The sequence below is a fragment of the Topomyia yanbarensis genome, chromosome 2 (genome assembly GCF_030247195.1).
Source record: "Topomyia yanbarensis strain Yona2022 chromosome 2, ASM3024719v1, whole genome shotgun sequence".
In the NCBI taxonomy this organism is placed as follows: domain Eukaryota; kingdom Metazoa; phylum Arthropoda; class Insecta; order Diptera; family Culicidae; genus Topomyia; species Topomyia yanbarensis.
The window spans coordinates 112,809,833-112,837,796 of NC_080671.1; the positions used below are offsets into that span (position 1 = coordinate 112,809,833).

Sequence of the window (27,964 nt, forward strand, 5' to 3'; positions counted from 1 at the left end):
GAGTCGGTGGGTTCACCTTCCTTTCTCTGCGTTGTCCCACTTCTGCTAGCATTTGGCCAACGAGTCCGCTCGGACCATTCTCCTTGCGTTACGTTCATTTCTCCGCTGGTAGAATTCCACGTCCTCAGTCAGGAAAATGCAGATGGGGATCATCCCGGCGATAACGCATACTGCTTCCGACGATATTGTTCTGTAAGCACTCGTACGGCCATCAGCCGAAAAGTCCTGTTCAACTTTTCACGGTTCCGCTTGGTTTTCAACGCAGCACCCCAGGCAGGAACCCCATATCGGAGTATCGATGACGAAACAGTAGATAGCAGACGTCTCATGCTGCAGCTTGGGCCGCCGACGTTTGGCATGATTCTTGCTATTGCGTTTGTTGCCACCGACTTTTCACAGGTGTAGTCAACGTGGTTGTTGAAGCTTAACCGGGCATCGATCATCACTCCCAGTGCACACTTCGATGCAATCACGTGCCCTCCGACGTCGATCTGCATCCGCTGAACCGCTTTGCAATTGCTGACCAACAACACCTTCGTCTTCTGGTGAGCTATTTGCAGCTTGACACCGTTCATCCAACTCTCGATCGCGTATATTGTCTCCGTTACCGACAGCTCCACTTTTTCAAGTGGTTCACCCAACAACGTTAGTAACACGTCGCTCGCGAAACCCACGATTTTCACTTTCCTGGGTAACCGCAGTGCTAGGACTCCATCGTACATCCCGGTCCAAAGAGTTGGACCGAGAATGGAGCCTTGAGGAACGCCCGCTGTGACTCGCATTGACGTCTGTCCTTCGCTCGTCTCGTACAGCAGCGCTCTGCTCTGGAGGTAGCTCTTCAGGATCTGGCATAGATAGTCGGGAACCCTCATTATGTGCAGCGCTGCAGCGATGGTTTCGCAGCTGGCACTGTTGAATGCCTTCTTCACATCTATCGTGACCACAGTGCAGTATCGATCTTCTCTTCGCTTTTGTTTAGATGCACTTTCGAGCACTGTCCGAATGGCATCCACTGTCGATGCTCCTTTGCGGAATCTGAACTGCATCTTGGACAGTCCGCGCTCACCTTCCGTGAATTTCGTCAACCTGTTAAGGCTGATCCTTTCCAGAAGTTTTCAGAATGTATCCAGCAGACATATGCGCCTGTACGAGATCGGCTCGCCAGGTGATTTCCCTGGCTTCGGCAGCAACACCAGCTTCTGGACCTTCCACATTTCGGGGAAGTTGCCCTCATTTAGGCACTTCTACAGCACCATCCTGAACATGTCCGGATATGCCAAGATCGCAACTTTCTGCACCACGTTTGGAATTCCATCCGGACCGGGGGCTTTCTTTGATTTTAGGCGCTTCGTTACTTCTGCGAGCTCGTCGTTAGTCACTTGCCGATCGTCCGTGTTTGTTACTTCTTCTTCGATGTACGGTGTCGTTGGCCATATAGTTGGATCGTGCTTCGGGAAAAGACCCTCGAAGATTATCATCAGCTTGCTCCGGCACATTTCAGCTGGCGTCGTCGTGCCCTTCATTTTCGCCATCACGACTCGCCCCAGGGATTGGCGTCTACTTCTCGACACAGCTCCCTGTAGCAATCTAACTTGTTAAGAATGATCTCCTGCTTCCCGAAACGCTGCCTTGCGCTCTTCTCTATCTGGTTCCAATATTGATCTTTGAGCCCGCCTTTTGGCTCTGAGACAAGCAGCGCGTAGCGTGCTAAGCGTCTCGTTCCACCAGTAAACTTGACGCCGTTTGTTGTGTGGTTCTAGCTTTCGCCGTATTGTGGCGTCACAAGCCGCTACAATCCTTCTTGTTAGGTCAGCTGCATCAACTTTCTCCGTCCCGCCGATAGGCCGAAATGCCTCAACGAAGAGGTCTTTGCTGAAGGCTTCCGTCTTCCACTTTCGCTCACCGGTCATCCTTCTCCGTACTGCAGCAGGGTTTCGTTGACCGATACGGTAGTGAATCGCCTGTTGGTCACTATGCGTATACGTTTCGCATACTCTCCAATCCATGTTCGCCGTCAGTGAAGGACTGCAGAATGTGATGTCGATGATGGACTCCCTCCTGTCTCTCTAACGTGCTCACATAATCTTCATTGCACAATCGTACGTCTAACTTCGCTAGAGCTTCCTGCAGGACACCCTCTTGTGTTGGTTACTCTACTGCCCCACTCGACAGTCCAAGTCACCACCAATGACTACCGACTTCCGACCGATCAACTGTTCGGCTAACTGCTCCAGCATTAGGCTAAACTGCTCTACTGTCCACCTTGGAGGAGCGTAACAGCTGTACACGCCATTGATTTTGGCGATCACGAATCCCACGTATGAGCGTTCTATCACTTCTTGAATGGGGAATTTGCCCATAACCTGTATCGCTGCTGTTCCCGATCTATCCGCCACCCAGTTACCGTTATTAAAGGGGACTTGATACGGCTCTGCAATCAAAGCGACATCATACATTTTTTCTGTCGTAGGCAGCCACAACAGGAAGATCTAGGAAGATAGTAGCCTTAGCCGATGCGAGTGCTCGCTCAGCTACATCAACCCTCCGCGTTGCAGTGTCGTACTCATTCACGGCAGACAATAACGCCTTCCGGATTCTGAGAACCATCTCCCTATTGTCCTTATGGACATTGTTTCTCGCATCCACAAACTTGTGGAGCTCCTCCTCCAGGCACTTCGCTGCCACCACTCTTGACTTCTGTGAGGTGTAATTCATCCCGCTCTGCTGTGGCTATTGTTGCTGCTGCTGTTGTTACTGCAGCTTCCCCTTCCCTTGTTCCGCTGAATAACCTCAGCTGCTCCTGGTGGTGGTGACCTCAAACCACCTCTGGCAAACGGATCCGCCGCGCTTGCTCTGTATGTGTGTGTATGTGACCAACAAATGCACATCGGTTACTCGGAGATGCCCGAGCCGATTTTCTCAAACTTAGTCTTAAATGAAAGATACAACGCTCCCAAAGGCTGCTATTGAATTTCATTTAATTTCGACTTCCGGTTACGGATTCAGCTACACAGCAAATTCACATTTTTGCCTTTCTCCTATAGAAACGTTATGCAATCACTCTGAACATCGTCAACTTTATTATTTATACAACGAAGACCCGTTTTTATCGGGTGCGCGACGTTTGGCATAAAAACGTTAGGCATAAGTACGTTAGGCATAATGGACGTTAGGGACAGTGGACGATTGGCATAATGTACGTTAAGCATAACCCAAGTAATAATTGAAGTTTTATAGCACGCTACAAGTGCATTCTAAGTTTTATCAGTAGCTATAAAACTATCATAAAACCACAATTGTTACTAGGGTATGGACGATAGGCATAATTCACAAAAATATAAAAAAAATCGCAAGACTTTCGTTAGAGATTTCGCTTGTTTTTAAGGACGCTTTGCTATACCATACCTTCGCATAACTCTAGAGAAAAATCTTATTTATTTTATTTTAGAACTCTAAAATGAAAAATACAATGCGATATATTTAACCCTTACAAGTGAAGAGCTTTTTTTCTATTTTTCTGTAGACGAGATGAAGAAAATATCCCTTCAGTTTTGATACAAGCAAGTTTTTAGCCTTTTAGATTTATTACCAATACAAAAGCATCCAAATATTAAAAAAAAAAAGCAAAATAATGAACAGACTGTTGTAACGGCTTTTAATTGGCAAGGGACTGGAAGGTGAAGTATATTTTTCAATATTAAGAGCCATAGTACTCAAGGGAGAGCAAGGAGTTGAAGATCGATTCCGACAGCATGAAATACATAGTTACTTTACGCTCGTCCGGACATGCCACAGACTCAGGTGATTCGCATTTCTAATGCCAAAAGATCATGACTCCTGCGGTAGTAGACAAAGGGTTAAGTCACCGGAAAACTCTAAGCTTGCCCATATGACCCTTTCCAAGCTTTTCTAAACTTTCTTCCTTCAACTCTTTGCTCTCCCTTCAACATTTAACAAATTGACTCAATAGGTTGTTAACAAAAAAATGGGAAAAAATAATGAACAGACATTAAGTTTTGGATCCAATGGAAACTGGCAGTGTTATGTGCAGCATCCACATTAGGCTACGGATTTTACGTTTGTGGCGATACCTTTTTCGTTCCGGTAACTCATCACAGTACAGGAATAAACTCTCTCTCATATCAAAGAGCTTCCGTAGCTCTATTTATGATGGCCTCGAGAATACACTCATTGTGCTTAAGAATATGGGTGATAATCAATATAGAACCAGCAATATTCGTATATTCGTTGAATGAATAATAAAATGCATCATTCTTTCTTTCATGAGCTGCTCTTCTAGGTTATATATTTTCTTCTTGGACAATTACACCTTGCATGCATGAAGAACTAATCTAAGTTAATCCTTACATGCCCAACTTTTTTCTAGCGTTCATATGGTTCAGGAAACAGGAAAAACTCGCTTTGAAAGATGCTACTTTCGCAGTGCTGGAAGCTGCTCAATATTTACCTTCCGGTGCTCAACACAATTCTTCTAGCAAATTTTCAATACTCTATATGTTAGGAAAAGATAGTCGATGATACGTATTTTATGTATTTTATGAAGTTTTCAATAATAATGGAAAAAATAATGTTATTTCCTTAAAGGATATTTCAATATGATAATTTATGTCAACCTCCATTATGTCAATCGTTCATTATTACACCTGTTTTTATCAGCCCCTTTGGTGTGTTTTTGGTTGGCAAAATAAGTGCAACGACAACGCATATTTATTTATGTCCTTTAATAAACCGAATCTGTTAAAATATTCAACATTATTCCGTAGACATAGCCTCATAACTCTGGCTAGCTGACGAAATCGGGTCGAAAATCTGACAAAATTTGGGGCTGATAAAACGGGTTTTCAATGTACTTTTTTTACTAATATATTTTTTGTATTTTGACAGCAGCGTAACTAGGGGAATGCGGTGAGAGACCCCCCACACATCACATACCACCATTCCCTAAACCCCCCTTCCCCCATCCAGTCCCCTCCCATTAAGCCCCTCCCCCTCAATAAAATTTCCTATAATAAACTTCAATTTTGAAATTAACACATTTCGTTATATGCGATAACCGCATTTAATAAAAACCAGTGAAAAATTTGGTTTAAAATGATTTTGAGTTTGAAACTATTTCAAAATTAAAACTAATTTAAAATTTCTTAACAAGTTGAATGTTTTTGACGGGGTCCGGACTCATCGAACCCTCCTCCTGGATCCGCCACTGATTTCAAGTGTTTCAGCGTCGACATATAGCATTTCAAGCTCGGTGCTAGTTATTGACGAGGAGAATCTGAAACACTAAAATATAAAATTTAAAAAAAACCAACTTAATCCATCTAGCAGTGAGATGAAACATTTCTTACACATGTCACTGTTGAAAAATTCATTAGTTTGCTGAACTCGTTCATTACTTTGCAGTTTATAGTCCTACACGAATAAAACCTCGAATAAACTTAATTAAATATAGAAAATTAATAAAACGAACAAAATAAAAATAAATAAAGCAAAAAATGAAAAACAAAATGTTTTCAAATTCATTCATTGAGTACAATGAATAATAAAAAATCATATTAGCTTATTAAATGAAAAATTAGGCAATATTTAAAAATAGTTATAAAATTAATTGAACAAATTAAATTGACTCAAACTAACAAATTGAACGAAATAAATAAGCGGAATGACTGATTATGAAATGAATAAAATAAAGAAATGAACAAAATGAATCAAATTAATCAAATTAACCAAATTAATCAACTGAATCAAATGGATAGAATGAATTTAATGAATCCAGTGAATGCAATGAATCAAATGAATGAAATGGATAAAATGATTAAAATTATTGGAATGAATGAATAGAATAAAACTAATAAAAATAAATTGAATAAAATAAATAAATAGAACTATCGAATCAAATAAACAAAACGAATAGAATTGATAAAATGTATAAAAGGAAGAAGAAAATGAACTGATTAAAATGAAAAATTAAGCGATGTTAAAAAGATATAAATTAATAGAAAAAAGTAAATTGTGTCAAATAATTAATTTGGATGAAATGAAAATTTAAAAGAAAAATAGTCGAATTATTAAAATGAAGGAACTGAAAACATGTATAAACTGGTAAAATTGAATAGAATGCATAAATGGAAAACAGTGATTAAAATAGGTTAAATGAATGATACGAATAAAATGTAAAAAATAAACTGATCAGAGTGAATTCAAAGAATGAAACGAAAAAAATAGATAAAATGAACCCAAATGAACAAAATGAATAAAAAAAATACTGAATGATATAAATAATAATTAAAATGCAAAGATCATATACTTAAAATTAGTCAAATATTTCAAATGAATAAAATAAACAGAACGAATAAAATCCATGAAATGAAGAAACTGAAAAAATTGACTATTTAGAATGAAATTAAAAAAAAAACTATTGTATCAGAAAGTTATGAAAGTTTTGAAAATCCCATCATGTGAAAAATTACTAATTAGTATGCAATGAACTATCTAAAGTTTTCATTCCTATTTGTTTTCACCTTTTCGTTTTCGTTGTTCTTTTCTTGACGCCGTCGTTTAAGATTATCTGGTGTTTCTACTTTATTGCTGGACCATAATTAGGTTTCAGGAACCTGAAACGTTCAATTTGTTTTGGATTTCAATATTGGATAGTAAAGTAAGACAAGGTCACATGTGCTTTCAAGCCCTTTAAACAGAGAGCGACAGACGGAGAAGGCGATTTGTGAATGGGAAAGGTAGATATTTAAAAAAAAAATTATTTGCATTGATGTAAATAGTGTGAAGCTATGCTATGTCGATAGCACACAAGCCATTCAGTTGATTATAATGCAGTCTGTTTCCAGTCATCCTTATAGCTTGTATATTGTTTCGCTCGGAATTTGCGTTCAGGAAATATGGATAAATGAGTGGTATACAAACCAATACTACGAAAAAGAAATGGTTCAAATTTTTAGGATAAGTATTTAATTTGTTGGAAACGCAAGACATAATACTGCTCTTGATGGATAGACATGCTTGACATTATAAGTCTTAGTTTTCTGCGAATAAATATGTTTCTAGTTACATTGGTTATGAAAAGGGTACCTTCGGGTTCATTTGTTGTTACATTGTAATGTGTATGGCGAAAATGTAGTGAGATCAAACGTTTCCTTACACAGTACACCCAACGCTTCTTTACTAATTGTGATTACCATTGAAACAACAATTGAATTGTACTTAGTCTAGGGCAAAAATGGACAACGATAAGTTAGAAGAAACATTGTACTTGGATCCCCCATCGAGAGTGGAGTCTTTGGGAGACTTATTTTCCCGGAGCTATTCATTTAAAATTCAATTCAGATACGAAAAGTTCAAATAACGCATGTGGAATGTTTCTTTTCAAAATTTTCATCTTCAAACCTCCCCATATTACCCAGTTAAGTTAAATATTTTTCTAGATAGCCATGAATTTCCTTAGTTATGGTATATTATGGTATAGGTATATTATGCGATATATTGTATTATTGTAAATAGCGCAACTAGTAATTTTTGCGACATGACCTGTATAACTTAAGTCTTGCGAAAGAAGCCAACTTTTCGCTAGAACCTCTGTACTTACTATCGAGACATCACTCGGTATAAGCCAGTTGTTTAGTGTTCACGTAACACGTGGGACTTTTTGAATGTTAGTGTCTAACTAGTGCTAATTTGGGTAATAGTTTAGATCCATCGCCTAACTAGACACCCGTTTGGTGCTAGTTACTGATGAGAAGAAACCGAAACACTAAAAACAATAAAAAACAGCTTTAGGTAAGGTATTGTGTCCTTATGCACAAAAAATTGGTCTTGTCCAAAATTTTTCCCATTTGGGAATTTTGCAATGCAGAATAGGATATAATTGATCAGGGAATGTAACATTGCTAATATGCCTTTTCGGGAGCTTCTTAATTCTTATTCCAATAGTACCATTTGTAACTGGTAGATGCAAGAGAAATGAATGTTCTTCGATGAGAAACGGATGCTCTACGATCAGTAAAAATCCACCATATTCTAAAAACAGATACTTGCAAGTTCCAATTATTAGATTGATAATTCACCGTAAACGATATCATTAAAACAAAATTCCACAACAACAACGAATCTTTCACCACGCTGTTCCATCTAGTCATCATCGCTAGAACAAAGGACACCCGGAAATTCCTCTTTCCGGAATAATTTTCACACCACCGCGTTGCTTCCCACATTTCATTCTCTCTGACTTACTGACAAGTGTTAAATTGTTTTATAGCGTATCCTGCTGTGCTCTGGTTGAACGTCGTGGGATACTTCTTCGAGTGTGGAAAACATCCATAAAACATAGCAAATAACAGTGTGTCCCGGTGGTGATAGAGAACCGGCCCAAAACGGGTGGAAAAAGTTGAGTCTTTCGAGCGTTAAACGTGTATGTATAGTATAACCACCAAAAGTTGGGAAAGTACAGGACAAAAAAAAGGCCGAACAAAGCCAAAGTGTAAAAACTGAGCATCCGAAGAGAAGCAAGCAGACAAGCAGCCGCTTAATTTCGGAAGGCAACATCAAGCGTGAAAGTGAGAAGCCAAGTGAAACAGGAGATAAAATAAAATAAATTCACATCGTTCAGCCGAAAAGTGAGATTTTCCAGTGACTGCCAACCCTGGGCATAGCGAGCTGGGAAGAAGCGGGGTAAAATTGAAACAACGGTAAAAGGCATTATTTTCAAGTCCAGTTGGTGAAAAACATAGTCGAGCTATACATATCTCAGCTAGTCAGTGGTGGTTCATATTAATATTGCCGGTACTGGTCTCTCGGGGATCATCATCTTTATCTACTGAACAGTTGGCGGTAGTCTATCAGGTTTCTTTCGGTGAGTATCCTTTTTGTTATACTTTTACGTGCATTGCACTTTTGATTTGGGTGTTTCGAAACTGGTGCGGTGTAGGAACAGGAATAATCTGCGGATAATAATGTTTAATTCCTTGAGGGCTTATCATGCCCTTTTCATTGTACGGGGATTAGCAGCGATTATTTCGATAATTAAATTGATAGTATTCTGTACTTTATTTTATTCTCCTTTGCAAGAATCAAAAATCGAGCATTGTATTATTGCTTAAAGCAAGAGATAATCTATCTATGGATGTACTTCAACAGTTTTAGAACCCTTTTCAATGAATTTTCGAAGATATAAAACCATAGAAGCGCAGGTACGCAAGCACTCGGACGAATGTTGTCGTAGGGAATCACACTCATTCGTCCCCTAAATAGGTAAATAATTTGAAAGATGATTCATGAGCTTTGTGAGAAAAGGTTCATCCTCTATCTATTGTTTCTTAGAGCATCCCTGAAAAAAATACTTCAGTTCCTCCTCGCGCTGTTCATGCACGTGACCTGTCGAGAGAGATCATGTAGATCCCCGACAGTAGAGACACTTTTCAACATCCCTTTTACTGGAATCATCCCCTTGATTCCAACCGCGTTTCCCACAACGAACTTTAAACTTTATAGTGACGATGGGTAGTTGTTGTTTGCAATTAATACAGTTCATGATCCGTGGCACAGAAAGGCGAACGGGTGGATGAATCTTGTCGAATAGAAGATAGTTAAATCGAGAAGAGCCGATGAAGATCATCCGATATAAGTGTGAGTTGATATATGTTCTCTTCTCGTCAGCTGTGACTGATCCTGCATGCCATCGTTTGAAATCCAGTATTTTCATTGGCTGAAGCAACCCCGTGTTTCAGCGGATCAGTGCAATTTTAACTCGAACCGAAAACCACGCCATCAATTTCGACCTTGATTGCTGGTACGTAGACTTTGTACTCCGTCGTAAAAGACCCGTAGTCAGTAATATCATATGCTTGCTTCAGATTATTTACAACCACCCTAAGATTAGCAGGTAGAACTTTTGTCGCCGCCGAATATCGCTTCGTCAGGGCTCTAGAAATCTTCAATAGCTTAAATTTTTTGTCTTTGGCCCGGAAGATGATCAACAAGAGCCCCATTGAGGAGCATGGGTATAGTTTCAGCCGAGGAATCGTGTTATTGCGACATCCATCTCACCCTGGGGCGTAGTGCCTAGTGCAATATGGTAGGAAGGGCAGAAAAGAAAGCTCGAATGACAACTATTCATACATAAAAGAAAAAAGCCAAACAGATAGAGACGGAGAGCACAAAAGAAAACCTTGAAAGTAGATAAGTAAACGTTGCCCTATACAATAGTGCATTATACTGCACGATCTGAGAAGAGTGTCCAAGCTCTCTGAGAGTCGCTGTGCAAATGCTGCTACGTGGTTTATGAACGGTTCCTAATTTGATTCGGAAAGGCGTGTGTGTAATGAAATATCTTTCTTGCTTCTTTTCCAATGTCGTTAAGGCCCTTCTTCATTCAGCGGCATATAGTAAGGTACACTGTTGGTTAGCTGCACGCTTCGTGATAAATTCATTTTAAGTACGATGATCAGTGCGAATTTACTCTTCCCTAATAGAACTTTATTTGCTCAATACATTCTGTTAATAGCCAGGGCACACGAATAGATTCGTCGACTTCACGTATTAAATTGTTGAATTATCCGAAACGATGACTTTCAGCTCTAAATTCTAGCGGAAGGTAATGGAGATGATCGAAGGGGGGTCTTTCACCCGTGAAACATCCTGCGCTGTGCTTTGTGGTTCGGGGAAAGCCAGCTGAAGTAACCGCCCAGGCAGGAGAATGTTCCTGGCCCGACCGACCGGGAGCGCTGGTATTGCGTGGTAAATTTATAGGCGAAGTTAATTTAATGAATTATGAAGTAAGCAAACTAGCAGTCGCTGTTGTTTAGGCAGGACGGGAAGACCGACTGGCATTGTGTTCGAGCCTAATGTGCTGGCACTGTTGTTCGTTCGTGTGGGAGGATAGAGAGAAACCCTGATTGATGGGGCAGGATTTGGGATGTTCATAAAAGTTAAATAATGGTTGGCGCACTTTTGTTGAGAGCAGAACCAAACAGAGGTCTTGAGTATAATCTAGGTTAGCGCACTGTCAGCTCCGAGTGTGACTGATGCAGAAAAGATTTATTTCTTATTGGGTAAGGGATTTATTGCACTGTCTTAATTGGGTTTTGGTGAGTGCTGCTGTGGCGAAGACTTCTTTTGTTTTACGTTTTAATCCAGTCGTGAGGAAAAAGTTTGGATTGCTCGTGAGTATTCTCGACCCTAATATCAAAACAAACAAACATTACTTACCAGGAAATCGTCCTTAGGATGTAGCTAATATCCATCTCCTTACTCAAGATGTCACACTATTTCGTTGATAACTCGGGTTTCAGTGATTGGATTGCTCTAATATTCTCTTTGTTTCGTTCCTATGAAGTAGCAGATTAAAAAAATGGCCTGGAAAATGGAAAATAGTACGATTTGGACGAGGTCAAAAGTGATGTACCACCAAGGCCCTAGCGTGGTCTTCTGACGCCCAGTTTCGCGCCGCCTTTTGGTGACGGTGGTCGATAGGGCAAGGCAGGCCCGTAGCCAGGATTTTGTTTCGGGAGGGGCTTAAAACTTGTTGCCTAAATGTGTTAATTTTGGTGAACGAAACTAGTCATTGGAAACTGAATGTAATTTTGAAAAGGTCTGGTTCCAAAACTAAGGCAACAGAGAATATGTTATCTGACACAAGAATAAGCTATAGTACATAAACGAATTATTGCTTTCGAATTTGATTTTCATTATTAATTTACAAACTACAATTTTCACCGTTGGAATTTGCAAACATCGTTATACGATATGCTTTACGTCAATTGCCTTGGAACGAGACGCTGAACCTGCCGCCACACGAAGACCGTTGTCGATTATTAGGTTTAAGATGCTTTAGACGATCATAGACACTCGTCGAAAGCTACGTTCGTGTCTAAGCTTCTTTTGGCTGAATATGACGTTCCTGATCTCATATCACAAATTAACCTATACGTACCAACCACGAACAGTGCTGCAGACTGAAATGCGCAACACTAACTACGCTGCCAACAGGTCGATGTCAGGAGAATGTCGGAATTCGCTACAAATCTTCTGATCAGGTAAGCGATTTGTAGATGCAGAGAAACGGTCTAACTCCTATTTATCGCAAATTTATAATATTTTCACAATAAGTACAATACAGTGATGAAATGTACAATGCTCTGATCGACCATGGTTCGAGTAGCCCAAATTAATCTTCAGCATAGACGTACAGCATCTAAGAATCTATCCCGCCTTTTGCAGGAAGCAATAGCTTTCATAGGTTCTACAGCCGTACTTCCATGAAGGAAACTTCTATTTTGGAAAGCTAATTAACCCCGTCTTCGTAGCTTATCACAAAATGGCATGACAAATTCACGCTGAATGGCTCGTGCATGTAAACTTGTGATTAGTGCTATCGACGTATATCTTTTATTCGACCTCAAACTCGTGACATTTGTGCTGTCAGAGTCAATATGTCTGTTGGTAACAGGAAATAAGTCTATTGTTCGGCATATTCGCTGCATAATGAATCGTCACCTTCTGATGACTTCAAAAGGGTTGTATCATACTGTTGCAGAAATGGGTTTCCACTCATAATCGGCTGTGTAGTGTAAATAGTAATGTAAATACCCACCAAATAATTTGATGCAACTCAGATATTAATTTGAGCGGTATCGAATTGATGGACTGATTAAGCAGTACAAATTTGCACATAGTGAATGCAGCAAATCACCCAACATTTGCACGATATGGCAGAGAAGAGGCGTTAGATGTAACTCTCTGTTCAGACTGTATTACGCATGAGTTGACAAACTGGTGACGTACTCAACGAGCTCGAACCGTCGTTATCTGATTATAAGTACATCGTCTCTGCTCACTTCAATGCCTAGATGTAGTAACCTCTTGCGGCTCTACTGTGTGATAATTTAATTTTAAATAAGTGGTAGAAAAATCTGGATTTAATTGTGTGGACTTAGCTAGATTGTGAATTCCCACTCGTATTGCTGAAACTGTTGATCCGTGTAGATCCGATGTAGAACAATTATCAAAATCAAAGAAAAGAAGCATAACCCCAGAGGTGCTCTCTTCAACAATGCTTCGGCTCATTGTATAGAGTCTTCGAGTCTCAATACTTATCGAGTGCAAGCAAGGTTGGAGAGAGGTCACTTTTCGATTGCGCTAAAGGATGATCTGTAAAAAGATCTTCAAGGGTGTCTCCCTCTTAACTCATTCATCCCCAGATTCAGTGAGTTTGGCTAGATATGGTATTGTTTGGTTCTGTCCGGATAACGAACAAAGCTGTATTAGTCTGAAATAGGACTTGGAGGAAAGAAGTGAGAAGGCAGGGGACTTCCGTTTAATTGTCGAACCATATAACCTTCACTAGAATAAGGTATTCCTTTACATTTCGTGGAATCCCAAGGAATGTTTGAAGAATAGTTATATTTTGATGAGGCTAGAGTTTCATAATCCTGGTTCGTGGGCAGTTTGCTGGGAAGTTCTGAGAATCAAGTCGCTTACAGAGAAAATACAGCGTTATTTTTGCAGTATCGACGGCCGTACCCTAAAATTTCTAGCGAAAAAGGGTAATAAACTGAACTATGGCTTCCAAATGGCACGACGATAGTTTATAAACCTAAATCGGTTTTAGCCGAATTTGAATGACAATATCTCTTCGAGGGCGTCGTCATTCTGTTATCTCAATATACTCTCGGGGCTCATCGAGAAGTGTTTTTCCCTTGGGAGTGAAGAATACTTCCCTATTGTCTATGTTCTCTGTGTCGTTTTTTTCCTCATCCCTAACCTTACAACTTCCCCAATCCTGCCCATCATGGAAATGACAAAAAGACAAATCACGGCAAGGCACAAATCTCCGTTCAATATGGGGAACGTGCCATTTGTGCCAGTCGCTACTGATTCCTGATAAGATTCAGTGTCAGTTCGATTTCAAATATTTGAATACAAATACAAGATAATGTCGGAATTCGCTACCAATCTTCTGATCAGATAGGCGATTTGTAGATGCGGAGAAACATTTCAACTCCTATTTAACGCAAATTTATAATATTTTCAATTTAAATGAGAATACATTTACGATTATTTTCGGCGACACTATCAGAGAAGTGAGAAAAACTGATTATTTACCTTTTAAAATATTCAGATTTTTAACAGATCCTTTTTTTTATGAAATTGATAGTTTTTATATCATTAGACTGGCTGATTTTTCTAAGCAATTCTTCTACTAGATCCTTGAAACTAATAGCAAAAGGCAGACCAGTAATTTTGCTTAATTACAAAAAAAACTACTGATTTTTCTACAAAGCACAAATAAGAAGTTCATCTCTATTGAATTACAATATTACCGTTCCAACTCGATTAAATTACCTAAACCAAGCAAATATTATTTTTGAGCATATTGTTTCTTTTTCGGAATTCTTGGATTTTTGAACAATACAAAAGATATATTTCAATGAATTAATCTACTAAACTAATTACTGTTATCTTCCAGTTTACGCATTTTTTTAAATGTTTAAAGTTTATATTGAACCTTTTGCAAAAATTTTGTCAGCGGCACTGTATAAAGCCTACCTAGTTCCTTCTAGCAGATCGATTTGCTATGATGCTTGTAGTTACACTTTCTAAGTCAATTGAAACATTTTGACACTAACATGCTGAGTAATTTCGTTTTTAATTAGCTCAAATGTTTTTTAGCAATCATCAGGTAGATTGGAGGAGATTCATAACTTCTTGAAGAAAGCTACAATGCTGCAATTGTTTTTGATGCTTTAACAAAATTTGGGAAACAATTGCAATTAAAGTTGTTACACCTAACGCTGAATGTTGTGCGGGTAACGAAAACGTTAGGTGCTTTCGAAAATGCCGTTTTATTCAAACCGAATTGAGAGGATCAGAGTCCATTTCAGAAAGCACTCGTTCTAAGTACATAGAAAAGATAGAAGCGATGCTCTTGAGACGACTTTGATTAGCTGATTCTATTTTTCCTCCTCCGTGATTTCTGATCATCTCTCTCTTTTTATTTCAAAACGAACAAAAACAGACTGAAGACATGGAACATTGGGAATAATTGGACTTATAGATTCAATCAGTCACAACATTTTAGTCGCAACAGTATATTATTACGGAACCAATTCTTCGCATGAAAATGAATCTAAGTGCCAATGAAAATGATATTGCGTTAAAATGATGCGGAAACAAAAACTGTCGTCTTGGCTATATCGTTCTTAGTAAGTTGAATTTTTTTTTGTCTAGTAGGCTTGAATGTGATGTCTAGTACTTATACTAAGAGTACTGCACAGACCTAATAAAAAAATTAAAATTGAAGGGCAATTCAAAACTTGTCATTTAAATTTAATATAGAGTTGCAAATATCGAATACTAAATCTGAGTTTTGTTAAACGGGACAATCACTTGCGATGTAGCATTCACTTTTGGAGTTTTTGTACTCAGTCGTCCATAAAATTTCTACTTTCTTGTAAATAACTGATTTAGTGGACTCGGTTCAATGCTTTAACCAATCGGAACAGTGGTTCTTTTATCTATTTATACCTATTTCCAACAATAAAAATAATAAAACGAGTGGTTGTTCAGCAGATCTCGCTCTTAGCCATTGCACGTGGATACCTGTTTACGAGGCGGGAAATATTTTTTTCCTCACCAACAGCGTGTAAGGGGTCGTTCATATCTATATCGATATTGAACACTTCCGCGTTATCATCGTGGTTGCTGCCCGCCAAAATGAATAGTTTCGCCTGGGCTAATTCGTTGAACGCTATGAGCTCTGAAAACCTGACATGGTAGAATTCGATAAACGTGACTATCGTAAGCCTAACCTCCATTTTCACTTTCAAAAAATGTTCCCCATCACGAATACTCGGTCTTATATAAGTCATCAATAATCACAGTAGGTAGGAGCACCACGTCTTGCTTCTGCAACTCACTCATCTCGACAGATTACTAGGACAAGAAGTATAGTAAAAGTTTGCTTTATCCTTCAGACAAGGCACACAATACAAAGAAGCATAAACCACACTAAGTTTCGTGACTATTGTTTTTGGTTGTTGGAAACAGCAATCTTCTTTAACATTTTCTCAATAATTTGTTCACACCAAACGAGCTACAAGATTGTTAAAAAGCGTTCATAATCATGGGCTTTAGCCCCCTAGCCCTCACTCTAGCTACGTGCCTGGGACAAGTTTTATTCGTAAATTAGGATAACTTCACACTGACGTTACAAATGAGCTCAAGTGCTCATTTTTGACGTTTGCTTGTACTGTTTACATGGTCGCCCAGAAAAATTCTCTAAGTTCATGTAAACCATACTAGTAAGAAATGTGAAGTTAATTGAACCTAGTAGTATCGTTGCCATGTCATCGTTTGTAGATAATCATATAATGGTTTTTACTGACTTAACAAGGCAAAAACCCTTTGAGAATTACGCTCCTTTCAGACCGCTAGATTTATCATTTCCGTGCACAATTGACACAGAAGGCGAAATGCACTGATGAAAAATTGAGCCGTATAACACATCTGGCGAAGAAATTTCAGATAATTTTCATTAAATTTCCAAAACTCTACTACATTTATCATTAAACTGCGGTAACTAATCCCCAAACAATCCTTCGAAAGTGACTCGGGAAACCATCCTATTTCGAGCAAAGCCATCAATATGGAGCATTAAATATAAAATTGTCTGTAAGGGACCCTTCATAAATTACGTAACGCGTTTAGGGGGGGAGAGGGGGTGCGAGAAATTGTGACATGTTGTGACGCTATTCTAAAACATTATTTGACAGCTGAATCTCATTCTTTGGGTTTTTTTCAGATAGGAGATACAACGTGTTTCATTTGTTGCCATCCTCAAAACACAAATCATTACATTGATAAAACCATGATTACAGCAACAATTAAAGGTGGAAAAAATAACAAGTAAGTGTTTTGGAAAGCTTGAGGCTCCTATTTTATGGAATTTTATGGATTTTTGTTTGGGTGAAAAGCTTGCTATTTTAAAGACGCTCACCATTTTTGTGCGAAATGAGCGTACGGGGCTAATCGGATCCCTATTCTATCAACCACCGTTCAGCGGCTTGCGGCTACACACACGATTGCACACGCTACAGTAAAGAAAGTACATGATGTGCCAATCGACAGCTGTGACTAACAGATTAAGTTTTTGTAAAGCAATCTAATGAGTTTTTCTAATAAATATTTCATAGGTAAACATAATTCTATCGTAAAAAAAATTACCTGATTTATCTCGTAAGGAGGTCCGAATAACCTCTATGTTTGGTTGCTATGTCATCCCCCTGTACAACCAACGCTACCAATATTGCGGTGTAACAGCTACTACCCGGCGCATGATATCAGATATCTTAATTCACCACGTTGATCACCGAAAGTGCTGATGATCTTTCTCGCCGTGATCGATCGGCAGTCGTCTTCAGCCATCTATCGGCATAGCACGCGCACGCAGGGCGGCCCGCCGCTGATAGTATTTTAATGTATAATGTGTTTAGTTTATTAGAATAATAAATTCAGTTATAAGTCGAAATATAATGTTTAAGCCCAATAAAGTCGCGTGTGATAATCTAAAGTGAACAAGTGCATGTTTTACTTGCCGTCGGTGCAGCATTCCGGAAAAGGGAGAACCATCCATCCCATCCCATGTCAGCTGGCCGCTGGCAACCGTTCAGGTGACCTTCAACCGACGTAACCCCCCAACAGCTGGTCCTTCGAACCGGATCGGTTGGAGGCCTTTTCGGAAGGACGGATTTCCCGGGATTTGGCAAGGACGCCATCCACCATTGTCGCGAGGACGCACAATTGGTTACCACCATTGCTACAAGGTTGTACAATAGGCATCTAAGAAATCGCCATTGCGATTGGCCGCCATTACGAACGCATGCATGTGGTCCGCGTGGTTCTGTAAAATTGCATGAGAACCCTTTGGAGACGACGAAGGTTCCAGATACCAAATAATTCAAGGTCCAATATTATTTGGAATCACGTGAGTAGTATTCCAACACGTTCACGTTAGTTGCATAGGTGCTTCCCTTGGTTTTTTCTCTCTTTTATGGTCGCGGGGAAGACTTTACGATTGCTACTGAGAGGCGCTGAACTAGACGGCGAAGGAAGCGATTGTTCTCGGTAATCGGCAACCTGCGTTCCCGATCAAATTAAAATACAAAGCCCGATTTATTCGGGAGCAGGTTAGTACCTCTCCAAGCATTTTAAACGTGTTGGTCGGTGTTACCTTTGGTGTTTTCTCCTTTTCGCGAGCTCAATTCGGATATCTAGCTCAGTTGCTCATCCAATCACCGGGATCGATCGACACCCTTCAAACGGACCAAGGGTCGGCAAGGGTCGATTACCACAAGTCGGCTATACGGAGGTCGGCGTTTATTATCACGGAGGAGAGGCGGAACTTCCCGATTTTACACAACCATTTCAACAAGCTGCTGTCTGCATGCAAATTCTAAACACTTGAGGAAACCAAAAGCTGCTTCCAAGATGTCCAAACTCCGCGCCAAGCAAACACGGCTGCGAAATTTGATGACATCATTCAACGTAATCTACGCATTCATGGAGCATTATGAAGACACCAGGCATTGCAGTGAGCTGGCTTCGCGGTTGGAGAAGTTAGAGCCACTGTGGGACAAGATAGACGAAGCTATGACGGAGACGGAATTAGCCGACAGTACAGGAAGGAGCGGCAGGAGAGAGGTACGTTAAGGAACGAGTGGACTTCCAGAATAAATTCTTTATCCTTAAAGGATTCTTGGTCTCTAAAATTCGGGATAGCCCCGAGCATAACTGTGCCCTGCAATCATCTCAGGTTTTGGAGTCCACTTTTGCACCCCCGCACCCGCATGTTAAGCTGCCTTTGATTAGTCTTCCCAAGTTTTCTGGCAACGTGGAGGAGTGGTTGTCTTTTCGCGATTTGTTCATCTCATTGATACATTTCTCGACGGACTTGCCGGACATCGAAAAATTCCACTATCTTAGAAGTCAGTTGGAAGGGGAGGCGTTAGCAGTAATAGCGTCATTACCACTTACGCAGGCTAACTACACTGTGGCTTGGGGATTACTGGTCAAACGGTACTCGAACAGTAAGTGTCTTAAGAAGAAGCAGGTACAAAATCTATTCGATTGTGCAGTCATGCGGAAAGAATCAGCAGTGGAACTGCACAAATTGGTTGAAGGTTTCGAGAAAGCTACCAAGGTCCTAGATCAGGTGGTGCAGCCAGGCGATTACAAGGATCTACTGCTGATTCATCTGATGTGTTCAAGGCTGGATGATAAAACGCGGCGAAGCTGGGAAGAACATGCGTCGACTTTGGAGGAGGAAGGCTTCAAGGATTTGATGGAGTTTTTGCTTCGACGCATCAGGGTGTTGGATTCTTTACCAAGTAGGCAATCGGATACCCAACCCCCAATGGTTAAAAAGGTTTATTCATCTAAGGTCGCTAGCCATGGAGCAGTCCAATCGACTCAATCTAAATGTTTCTCTTGTTCCGACACGCATCCACTTTTCACGTGTCCAGTTTTTGGTAAATTGGCCGTCATCGAAAGGGAAAAACTGCTGCGGCAACATTCGTTGTGTAGGAACTGTTTCCGGAAAGGGCATCAGGCGAAGGAATGTTCATCCAAGTTTTCGTGTCGACGATGTAAGGAACGGCACCACACCTTGGTTTGCTACAAGGAGGAGAAACCCAATACTCAGCACACAAATGGGACTGAAAATCAATCCAAAGAGGGAAGGGGTCATAACTCCACTGAAAGGGTATCTACAGCTAATGCCGCGGAAGTCACATCGGTTAGCAGTAATATCGGGCGGTCGGGATCGAAGGTACTTCTAGCTACAGCAGTTCGCGTGGTCGACGATTATGGGCACGAGTTTCATGCGAGAGCGCTCTTGGATTCCGGATCGGAGTGCAATATTATCTCCACCCAACTTTCGCAGAAACTGCGTGTCAAGAGAACTAGGGCAGATATACAAATAACAGGTACTGGACAGGTTCCAACGAAGACCAGGGAGAAAGTCCGAGCAACAGTCAAGTCGAGGTTAACAGACTATTCCGAGACCTTGGAGTTTTATGTACTGACTAAAGTGACCGAAGATTTGCCCACATCAGCCATCACTGTGAACAACTTGGAGTTACCTGCTGGAATTCAGTTAGCAGACCCGGAGTTTTTCAAAACTCACACCATCGATTTACTTCTTGGTGGGGAGTTCTTTTTCGATTTCTTCCCGACGAAACAACGAATTGCCCTTGGCGAACATATGCCTTCACTCGTTGATTCGGTATTCGGATGGTTGATGACTGGTCGTTGTGGTGTGAGTCAAGGTGGGGCATTAACGGTTTGTCAGCATACGGCAGTTTCAGAGGCGATCGAGGATCTCATGAACAAATTTTGGGAGTGTGAGGAGGGGCATCTTTGCTCGAACTATTCGGTTGAGGAAACCAGGTGCGAAGAATATTTCTCTAAAACAGTAAAGCGAAAGGAGGACGGTCGATATTTAGTTGGTTTACCAAAATCTCAGGATGGCTTGGCTAAACTGGGTGAGTCAAGATCTACGGCTTTCCGACGTCTGATGCTGCTCGAACGGCGACTGGCACGAGATGAGGCGTTAAAGAAAGAGTACCATACGTTTATCTCCGATTACAAGGATCGTGGACATTTAAGGAAGGTTGCTGAAGAACATCCCGGGGCTATTACTAGCTATTATCTTCCGCATCACCCGGTAATAAAGGATTCAAGTACAACAACCCGCGTCAGAGTGGTTTTTGACGCATCCAGCAAATCGTCCACAGGAGTGGCTCTGAATGACGTACTTCTGAATGGGCCAGTTATCCAGGATGATTTGCGCACAATTATCATGCGAAGCCGACAGTATCCAATTATTCTAATCGCAGATGTTGAGAAGATGTTTCGGCAAATTTTGATGGATCCCGAAGATTTGTCGTTACAAAGGATTCTTTGGCGCTTTTCACCAGACCAACCGGTAGAAACATACGAATTGTTGACCGTTACTTACGGTACGAAACCAGCTCCCTTCTTAGCCACCAGAACCTTGAAGCAGTTGTCTATCGACGAAGCGGCCACCTTTCCTCTGGCGGCTGAACGGATTGCTAAGGACGTTTACATGGATGATGTTATCACTGGAGCAAACGACGTGGAGGAGGCAAGGATCATCCGAAGTGAACTTGATGGATTGCTGCGAACGGGAGGATTTCGGTTACGCAAATGGGTTTCGAACAATGAAGACGCTCTTGTAGGTGTCGCTGAAGATAATCTGGCTCTTCCTTTCGAGAACGATGTCGATTTTGATGCCGAACGAACGGTGAAAACTTTGGGTTTGGTTTGGGAGCCTCGTACGGATACATTCAGATTTAAGATCCAATTCGAGGAGGTTCAGTCGGTTGCGCTAACTAAACGGAAGGTGCTTTCCTGTATCGCGAAGGTGTTTGATCCATTGGGGCTAGTCGGACCCGTCGTAACGAAGGCGAAGATGTTTATGCAGCAAATTTGGGAGCTTAAGGATACAGCACATAAGGCATTAGGCTGGGACGATAATCTGCCGTCATCGTTAGTAGACTCTTGGACGGATTTCTATGCTCAATTCCCCAATTTAAATGAAATTCGTATTCCTCGATTCGTTGCCTGTCCCAATGCGATTTCGTTTCAACTACACTCATTCTCGGATGCATCGGAAAAGGCGTACGGTGCCTGCAGTTATTTGCGTTCTGAAGACAGCAAAGGACAAGTCACGGCGTCGCTCATCTCGTCCAAATCTCGAGTTGCACCACTCAAGCGTCAGACGATTCCCCGGTTAGAGCTGTGTGGAGCACAGCTGGCGGTAGAACTGCATCAGAAGGTGACGAAGTCTCTCAACCTGACATGTGAATCGTTTTTTTGGACGGATTCCAAAACGGTTCTACAATGGCTCGCACAGCCACCGAATACCTGGACGACGTTTGTAGCACATCGCGTCTCATTCATTCAACACTCTACCCAGAACTGTCATTGGAGGCATGTACCAGGGATTCAGAATCCAGCGGATCAACTCTCCCGTGGGTTAGATCCAGGTCAAATGATTGTAGATTCAGCATGGTGGGATGGTCCATTATGGCTGGTCGCAGATTGGAATTCATGGCCAACGCAATTAGGAACTCTACCAGAATCAGATACACATGAAATGGAGAGAAGGAAAACTGTCGTAGCTGTGGTGGTTCCTGTGAAAACGTTCAACGATTGGTATTTTGAGCAGTTTTCTGAATATACAAAACTCATCCGTGTTACAGCATATTGCCGGAGATATTTAAGAAACCTTCGCACGGGAGCAGAGAAAAGATTACGGTCTTTACCACTTACCACCCAGGAACTAAGCGAAGCAGAAATGTGTCTCGTTCAGCTGGTCCAGCAGGAGGCCTTTCCCAAGGAGCTCAAGGCACTTTTCACAAACGAACCGGTTCACCGAGGATCCAAACTTCGCTGGTTCAACCCAGTGCTTACCAAGGAGGGAATCATTCGAATTGGAGGTCGATTGGCGAATTCTAGTATTCCCGAAGAAACTAAACATCCTATGGTCATTCCAGGAAACCATAAATTCTCAAAGCTTCTCGCCAGCAGCTATCACAAAACACTCTTGCATGCGGGTCCTCAACTCCTGTTGAACTCAATTCGATTACGTTTTTGGCCACTTGGAGGGCGAAATCTATGCCGTTTAACAACTCATCGTTGTCTAATGTGTTACCGAGCTAAACCGAAACTTCAACAACAATTCATGGCTCAATTACCTGCACCAAGAATCACCGCAGCTCGTCCATTCACTACAACAGGCGTCGATTATTTTGGTCCTGTATATATTCGCCAAGGCTACCGGAAGGGATCAACGAAGGCTTACGTAGCGGTGTTTATCTGCTTCTGTACGAAGGCAGTACATTTAGAGCTGGTTTCCGACTTGTCTACTGCAAGGTTCATCCAAGCTCTACGAAGGTTTACAGCACGGAGAGGAAAATGTTCGGATATTTATTCCGACAATGGAACCAACTTTGTCGGTGCACGCAACAGTATAGCAGAACTCCTTCGTAACTTAAGAGACCGCAACCACCACGAAGCAATTCAGAAAGAGTGCAGCAACAATGGCATCACATGGCACTTTAACCCTCCTGCCGCCCCTCACTTCGGCGGACTATGGGAAGCCGCAGTACGCTCCGCTAAGAAACACTTGCTCCGTGTCTTAGGCAATTCCTCCGTCTCTTATGAAGATTTTACAACCCTCCTAGCCCAAGTAGAAGGTTGTCTTAATTCCAGGCCCCTCACACAGCTTTCGGACGACCCCACAGATCTCCAACCGCTCACACCAGCTCACTTTCTTGTTGGATCATCGCTACAAGCACTTCCCGACAAGAACTATAACAGTGTTCCAGCCAACCGGCTCTCACACTGGCAGCTAATCCAGCAACAGCTTCAACACTTTTGGCGCAGATGGCATACCGAATATCTGTCGCAGCTTCAGGCACGAGTGAAGAATTGGCAGCCAGCAGTCAATATCGAGCCCGGCAGACTTGTCATCATTGTCGATGAAAACCAACCACCGATGAAATGGAAATTGGCACGGATTCACCAAATACATCCAGGCGACGGCGGTGTAGTTCGAGTCGTCACTCTACGAACTTTGACTGGTTACCTGACGCGACCGGTGACCAAAATATGTCTGCTACCACTACCGTCAGCAGATGAGGAGAAAACTAGTAATCAGCCGTAAGAATCAACTGAAATCGTGCAATTTCAGGGTGGTTCGGGATGTTTGGTTGCTATGTCATCCCCCTGTACAACCAACGCTACCAATATTGCGGTGTAACAGCTACTACCCGGCGCATGATATCAGATATCTTAATTCACCACGTTGATCACCGAAAGTGCTGATGATCTTTCTCGCCGTGATCGATCGGCAGTCGTCTTCAGCCATCTATCGGCATAGCACGCGCACGCAGGGCGGCCCGCCGCTGATAGTATTTTAATGTATAATGTGTTTAGTTTATTAGAATAATAAATTCAGTTATAAGTCGAAATATAATGTTTAAGCCCAATAAAGTCGCGTGTGATAATCTAAAGTGAACAAGTGCATGTTTTACTTGCCGTCGGTGCAGCATTCCGGAAAAGGGAGAACCATCCATCCCATCCCATGTCAGCTGGCCGCTGGCAACCGTTCAGGTGACCTTCAACCGACGTAACCCCCCAACACTCTATTTTGTAAAAGAATGGAAAAACGTAGAGTTTTACCGCACAGCGCTACCATGGAGTGGTGTAAATAAACTTTCATGGAACCATAAAGGTAGCTGACTAACAATTAGGACCTTTGGTCGGTAATTTTTTTCGCTACTATCCACCTAAAAAAGCGATTTACTTAGATAGGTCCGAGTAGCTCCGGGTTTCCCTATACTTCACATATAGAACAGTATACTGTGGAGACAATATTTAGAAGCTGTGACCTGTTTGGTGGATTGTTCATTACGGCGCATATTATTAGATTTGTTTAATTTCAATTTTATAAAGGTTTTAACCCTAGAGGCATTCGCCTTTTTTTCCGGGTTGGGAAAATCTTTTTAGGAAATTCTCTAACTATATGTGCGGGGCTGGGAATCAAACCCAGGTGAGCTGCGTACAAAAAGCAATCGATTTCGCAACTACGCTATGCCCGGTTCCTGTCATTAATTTATATTTTCCAGTTCATATATAGTCACGGCATTCTTTTTGCACACGAGAGTAAAACAAAAGTGCTCTTATAATCTGCTGCCGTTGAAGGCTTTTACACTCTTTTTGCCATTTGCTATTCGTTGTCTAACGACAAGACGACACATAGGGCTACGCGCTGCAGTCAAAATGATCGTGTTTGTTAATGGAGCTAGAATACAAGCAAAATATAATTTGCGTTATAAAAATCGTGAATTTCTTATTAAATGTATCATTTGCAAAACAAATTCAATCGTCAAAGGGTTAGAAAAATGTTTTTGTACCGAAAGAAAATTATTAATCGCAATTTAAAGATTATTAATAAAAATTATTTGTTTAAAAAAAATAAGACTGGAATTTAAAGAAAACCAACTTTCTTCACCGTACTTCCGGTTTTCATTACGATATATTACATTCACAGCGTATCCATTGATTTTGTTCGCGAGTTGTATGGTGTTTGTTAAAATCAAAATCATTTTCCTGGTTCATGGCATGAAAGACAGGCGGCGCATGGCTAGTTAAAGTTTCGCGTTAGACAGCCTATCGGTTTTACCGTTTACTATTTGTTGCATCCTGCCATACATCGAGAGAAGATAGATGACAACATTTTACTTTACTATCGCCTGACTTGTCTTCCGCTTTCCTTTATCTCTCGTAATGTATGTCTCTTCCTTCGCACGCTTAACCCTTCAATGCGCAATGTTGTTTTAAAACAACATTGCAAAACCTTTCCCAAAATTATCGTAGTAACGTAATGAAACTGTGGGACAATTTTCACAAAATTTGAAAAACAAAACTGATTTGCGCTAAATATACTACAGATTTTGAAAGAACTGACGAAAACAGCCATGAAAAATATCTCGAAAGTTCACTCGGTAAGCTCAGCATAGTAGTATCGTATCTAAAGGAAACAAATGACATAACTGTCGACAAATATTTTGTAAAGGACTGTCGTGTATATATGCCCGTTCGTAATGTAGAGATCGACGGAGAGGTCACCGATTCGAGTTAGTCAGGCGTAAATCTACTGAAGTGCAAGACTGGCTATTTCAAGGACCCCTTTATCCAGTGAATGAAGATTTTGAATCGCAAAGGCTGGGTGTGGCGTAGCAAAATAATCTTTAGAATCACTCTTGCATTAGGAATGTTGAAATTTACCTTGTTCTACTGTGATTTTTATTCTATTGAAATATGTGTTCCAGGACAAACAATGAGCATTTTTTCGGCGTTAGGCGAAAAGCCCTTCCATGTGCACTTCTAAGTTGACAAAAGCGGTTGCCGTATTTCAATCGATCCTCATTTCCCGAAAACTAAGGGGTATGGGATAAGTAGATTCAGAAAATCTTAGATCTCCAGAGAATATATGAAAGACTACGAAATTGCTACCGGGAACGTACTTTATGGACCTGGGACCGATGATTTAGTGTAAGTTACACGAAAATGTTTCCTCCTCAGTTTTTGAGAAACAAAAAATTAAACACGTTTTTCTGATAACCAACTTTTTGAAATCCGTGAACACGATCCTGTAAAAGCTACTTAACTGAATCCTTTAAAACTTGGAATAAACTTTCTTGGCATAAAATGCCCTACGTTTTTACATATCTCCATTTTCATAGGTAGTTTGTCTCCTAATTAATGAAGGAAAATCGCGTTGTTTTTTTGCTTACACAGACCATTAATTGTTGAAAAACGAGGTAGGGGGAGGATTAACTCATACTTAAAGTAAATTTTACAAGATTTCAGATTGCAGATAATTATACATCAAGTTGTTGTGTATTTTTCGAAAGACGTTCTAGGAAATGACTGTTACCGACTTCTTTTTTGTAATTTTGTAATTTTATTGAGCACGACAACCTATTAGTAAAGAAAGGTCAAGGAAGTTTAAATTTTTTGAATATTTGATCATGGAAATTTAACTAAATATTCCCTTGATGATGCTTTATAATACAGTGTCCGCTTCATTTGATACCGAACGCCATTTTACTTTGAGTTGTTTTTCATTCGCAACTTGCCCAATATTTTTCATGTGGGCGAAAATGTGGTTGAGGTATTCCATTCCCGGAGTATTTACCCGTAGTGACAGGAAATTGAGTTTGGACAAAACAGAATGGAACAATTACGTTGCTTCAGAAATGCAGAAAATCAACAAGCGTTTAAAACAAACATTCCTTAACATACATTTGACACATTTGACAGTGTCAGTTGTAAGGAAAATTTCGCTTTTTAACCACATGTGAAAATCGCCTGCCATACCAAGTATTTTATTAGGAAACTTTGACAACTTTTCTGATGTAACTTATCTTGAACTTTTCCTTTTCCGGTAGCTGCGTAAAATTCTTGACGTATGTTTCGTCGTCCAGTACGACGCAATAAAACTTGGCCTATAATTTTGTGTACAACTGAGGCGCTCCCGCTTTAGCCGTGATGTTTTGCTTGTTATCTCGATTGGGTGTCACTGTAACCTTGTACGTTAACAGCCGGGCTCGTTTCTATGTTCTTTACACGGTTGTGGGTGATATCCCCGATTTAGTTCAATGGAAAGGTTAGAAAGTACTCGACATTCTTCTTCCATTAACTGTGTTTTCCTCCTGATTATAGTTTCTTAGCAGTCGTTTGACGTTACCCGATCACTTTAATAACGTTTGTCATAGTCGAATATAGCACTAGCTCTCGAATTGTCCTGTATATTAAAAATTGGCCGCGAAGTCTGTCTAATTAGAATATTAAATTTCGCTGCGGAATGTTTTACTAAGGTTTTATTTTTTACAGTCGATTTGGAAACTTTCATAATTGATTTTAGATTTTTCTTATGAGGCTATATAATTTGGATAACAGTGTTGTTTGTTTCGACGTCATTTTGAAAGCTGAATGGTTAATAGTAAAAAGAAAATAGATTCATTTCGTATGCACACATCTACAAATTGGGGGGATTTCAAGTTTTTGAAATGGACGATTAAAAAAAATCGCCAAATTTAAGTTGGCCAATTTTCAATCGTTCCACCCTTTATCTCACCGTTTATTTTTACGGTTGTCATCAATGAGGTATATGAGTTTTTATCCTCTTTTTTTAACACGCTTTCAAATTTTTTCTCGAAAACTGAATGCTAGAATGATTTAAGTTTTTTTGTGTATTATAAAACAGGCTTTAGTCTTGAAAAGCAATTTTTAATTGCGTACGAAAATGCCTTCACCATTCTCCTCTGACTCTTTGAAGTTGTTA

The 27,964-nt window shown here is 40.6% G+C and overlaps 2 protein-coding genes across 2 annotated transcripts in view; both read left to right on the forward strand.

Annotated features, from left to right (window-relative positions):
• LOC131679233 (protein amalgam-like) overlaps window positions 1–27,964 on the forward strand; it is a 425,726-nt gene that overhangs the window by 37,783 nt on the left and 359,979 nt on the right. Inside the window, exon 2 of the mRNA XM_058959907.1 lies at window positions 8,288–8,881. The gene's annotated coding sequence lies outside the window, so the exon portion shown is untranslated. The remainder of the gene's footprint in view (window positions 1–8,287; window positions 8,882–27,964) is intronic.
• LOC131679671 (uncharacterized) overlaps window positions 18,514–27,964 on the forward strand; it is a 40,651-nt gene continuing 31,200 nt past the window's right edge. The window contains exons 1-2 of the mRNA XM_058960405.1: window positions 18,514–18,700; window positions 18,777–23,772. Of these exons, the coding sequence (XP_058816388.1) occupies window positions 18,514–18,700; window positions 18,777–23,772 (5,183 nt within the window). The remainder of the gene's footprint in view (window positions 18,701–18,776; window positions 23,773–27,964) is intronic.